The 3,859-nt window shown below is 44.6% G+C and overlaps 1 protein-coding gene across 1 annotated transcript in view; it reads right to left on the bottom strand.

Annotated features, from left to right (window-relative positions):
* The window catches only part of myripb (myosin VIIA and Rab interacting protein b), a 108,310-nt gene that overhangs the window by 61,227 nt on the left and 43,224 nt on the right, over nucleotides 1-3,859 (bottom strand). The window contains exon 2 of the mRNA XM_023416946.2: nucleotides 3,361-3,582. Within this exon, the coding sequence (XP_023272714.2) occupies nucleotides 3,361-3,582 (222 nt within the window). The remainder of the gene's footprint in view (nucleotides 1-3,360; nucleotides 3,583-3,859) is intronic.

Below are 3,859 nucleotides of genomic sequence, written 5' to 3'. Positions count from 1 at the left end.
GGGGGGGGGGGGGGGTGGGGGGGGGGGGGGGGGGGGCGTGAAAGAGAGAGGGAGAGTTAGAACATGAAAGAGGACAGGACAAAGAAAAAGAAAAAGACAAAGAAAAAGAAAGGGAGGAGCAGGCAAGAGGAACGATGCAATTTGAGAGTCAAACAAAAGGAGAATTGAATGGCATTTCCATTCACAGGTAATTGGGACAGGTACTTTCCTCCTCCGTCATTCCCTCTCTTAATGTATTTTTCCTCCTCCTGCCCTCCCCCTCCCTCCCTCCTTTATCTCTTGACCTTCATCTTTCTTCGTCTCCTGCTTTTCCCCTTTAACATTCTCCCCACTGTGCTGGGTGTGAAGCCAAAACAAGAAAAAAATTACTTTTCAGTTTCCAGCAAAAATGTTTAGACCTCTCTGATCAAACCATTGGTGTGCTGTGTATGTGTGTATGTGTGTGTGTGTGTGTCACAAAGTATGTGCTTAGGTGCAGAGTGTTTGTGTACGGCTTATGGACCACAGGCTGAGGATGTTATTAATCCCACCAGACTGCAAATAGTCATGCTTGTCCCACTTGCTCGAAAGCTGTGTTTGGTGTGTGTGTGTGTACGGACGTGTGTGTGTGTGTGTGTTTTACAGGACTCGAAAATGTATTATGACAAAGCTGCTGAATCACGTCTCTACTTTTTCATCTTTTTCTTCTTCATATACCATCTGTTATCACCACATCTCATACCAGCGGGTGTCTTCATTAACAAAACATTCAACCACTCAATAGCAACGTCCGTCTCAAGTAGAAATGTAATTACCCAACATATAATTGATGCATGTGCTCACATGCCTGTTTGTGTGTAAGCATGTGTCCACCTGGATGTACACACACATACGTTCTTATGTGCATCCATCCATCTGGGAGTGGGTGACTTTAGTCTCTGAGTGTGTCCATGTGTGTGATGATTACAAATCTGCTTTCCCTCGACGCATCACGCTGGCGAGCAGCGTGGCCGTGCCACTGTGAATGTTGATGGACAGCCGGTGCATATGAGTGAGACCATTTGGCAGTCTGTTCCCGCATGGATTGATTTAGCATTAATATTCAGCAGAATTCCTTCAAAAAATTGTTCAGAAAAACTGACATACAAGAGGAGAAAATACAGAGAAGCTGATTTGTTATGAATGAATACACATACATTTTCCTCAACTTGTGATTCTTTAAATTAATGTAGAAAGATGCTGTATTTCATTTCATGTATTCTCTGCTAAACAGAGCATAAATAAGAAAAAAAAAACACGACAAATTAATTAGTCTTGTATTTACTGCACAATGACTCCCCTTTAACAAGAGAGCTTTCCTCTTTGCTGTAGTTATTTCCCAACACCCAATCTCCCGGCTATTTAGCATCAAATCAATTCCTTTTCTTTGCAATCATGCACTCCAACAGGAGACTAATAGCCATTTCCAAAATAATGTTTTGGGGCTTCTCTTGTGCAAATCACCGTTCCAAATGACATGACTCCACCCGCAGAGAGAGTAATTCATGCTAAAACCAGATTTAAGCCTGTTTAATGCGCTAATGAAAAGTGCGGTATTTATATGTAGCTGGTAGTCAGCAATGTTGTGACATCAGGCCCATCTGTGACTCAGTCTAAACCCCTAATGAGAACATTAGTGAGCCCCAGGCACACACACACACACACACACACACACACACACACACACACACATACACAGAAAAGAGCGGAGGGGAATGTGAGAGGAGAGATGATCGATGCAATCCTTGCCACCTCTTTTGACTGCCATCATCCCTTTCCCTCCTCCTCTCCTGCTCCCACTCCTCCCTCCTCCTCCCTCTTGTCTCATACACCAGGACTCAGGGCAGCAGGTCTAACTCAATACAACATGCAGCGAAAATCAATGGAAGACAGAAAGAGACGGAGCGAGGGGGACTGAGGGGATGAAATAAGGCCAAGTGGAGGGGCAACACATTTTTGGACAGCTTTGTCGTGCTCTGCAATCCTGTCCACCTCCATCTTAAGGCACTCAAACAGGCAGAAACTCCAATATCCACCACCATCATACCATTTCTATATTTTTGCTGTATTTCTTGTAGTAGTGCATTCTCAATATCACAGCAAAGGTACAAAATCACACTTGTGGACCTGTGGAGTATCATGTAATATTTTTAGGAAGGCATTAGCCTTTGAAAGCCAAAGATCTGGTGTGAAAAAAAACATAACAAATTGACTATAAGCAATGGCAACGCCTCAACAAATCTTTTAAGTTATGCATATACACATCACACATATTCACATATATAATATTCCAATCTCTCAATAGATTTTGCCATGAATCCAAGTCCAAGACAGATTGACTCACACACTCCAGTGTAATAGTATTTCCAACACCCCACCCTTGCTTCCCAGACAGACAGAGCTTAATATTCATCCAATGGTGAGTCGGGGCACTAGAACAACTCCCAAGGCTTTGGAGAGACATGCATGCATAAACAACCTTAACAGACACATGCACATGCACACACGGAGCTCATTTGCAAACACAACAAGCTGTAGCGCATTCCCTTGCCTCTAACGCTCCTCAGATTGTTTCCTCTTGTTCTATAAATCATAAATGTTAGTTCTCTTCTTCTTTTCTCTAAAACTGCAATATTTACTTTTGTAAGCAGGCATGTGACCAGGGGACTCAAAACAAGCTGAATGAAATAAAAAAAAGATCAAGAAAAAAAATATTTCTCACAAGAAATAGGAGCTGCCTAATCATTCATCTTCCGTGCCCTGCTGTGTCTACATCTTTTTGTCTGTCTCTTTACAGCAGTATATATATTCCCTTTTCACACATTTCCCTCCATTTCTTCTCCTCTTCTGCCCCCATTTTTTATTACAGTCTCCCTTAATGGCCCCATATCTTCTCCCTCCTTTGCTGTACAACTAGCAGTGATGTCAAAAAAGACAGGAAACACAGCTGGAAACAGTTGTATTCTATTACAAACGAGGAAAGAGTTGGATGTTTAAAACAGTAGTAAAACAAAATCCGAAAAAAAAAAACACCCATCCTTGCAGCACTGAGTACGTCAAAGTCCGCTGTTCCCTCTCATTCATTCACTTTTTCTCCTCACATCTGTCTCCTACTGTTCCCATATTCCCCTAAGCTTCTCTGCTCAGTCTCTTCTATTCCCCCCATAAATGCCCTATTTATATTTCTCCACCCCACTTTTCCCCTCACTTCAGTGTCCTCCAATCAACCAATTCGCAGCTTCTCCCATATCTCTCATCCCCATTCATTCCATTTGCTATTACTCTTATCTCTCCCATCTCCGCCGCCAGTGTGTATGTGAATGTGTGTGTGAACACACTAACCTGCCCTTCTGGCATGCCGAGCAGAGCCAGGCTTTGTCCTTCTTGCTGTAGGTGCAGCAGGTCTTGCAGACGTTGTACTGGCAGTCCAGGCAGTGGCGCTTGGGGTTGAGCAGGAAGGTGAAGGGCGCGCAGCAGCGGATGCAGCAGTGCTCGTTGAAGCGGTGCTGCTTGGAGAGGATGGAGCATCTGCTGCCTTCCTCCGCCAGCTCCTGCTTCATCTCACTGAAACCGAGAGAGAGAGAGAGAGAGAGAGAGAGAGAGAGAGAGTGGGGGGAGAGAAAGGACAGGAGGGGGAGGGGGAGAGAGAGAGAGCGAGAGGGTGGTGAACGCCTGGTGGAGAGGTAGAAACGTGAAAACGGCAGAGGACGGTGATGTGGAATAATTGAAGAAGCTGTGGCAAATGAAAAATTAAAAGGAGGGGTAGGGGGTGGCGGTGGTAATAAAACAAGAGAGGGGGCAGGGCAGGAGGGGTCGTGGGTTTGGTGAGAACCCCCCCCCC

The sequence above is a fragment of the Seriola lalandi genome, unplaced genomic scaffold, assembly GCF_002814215.2.
Source record: "Seriola lalandi dorsalis isolate HSWRI2012SDOR001 ecotype SW California unplaced genomic scaffold, Sedor1 jcf7180002054570, whole genome shotgun sequence".
In the NCBI taxonomy this organism is placed as follows: Eukaryota; Metazoa; Chordata; class Actinopteri; order Carangiformes; family Carangidae; genus Seriola; species Seriola lalandi.
Note: the sequence above shows the minus strand (reverse complement) of the source record. Positions and strands in the feature narration are given on the sequence as shown.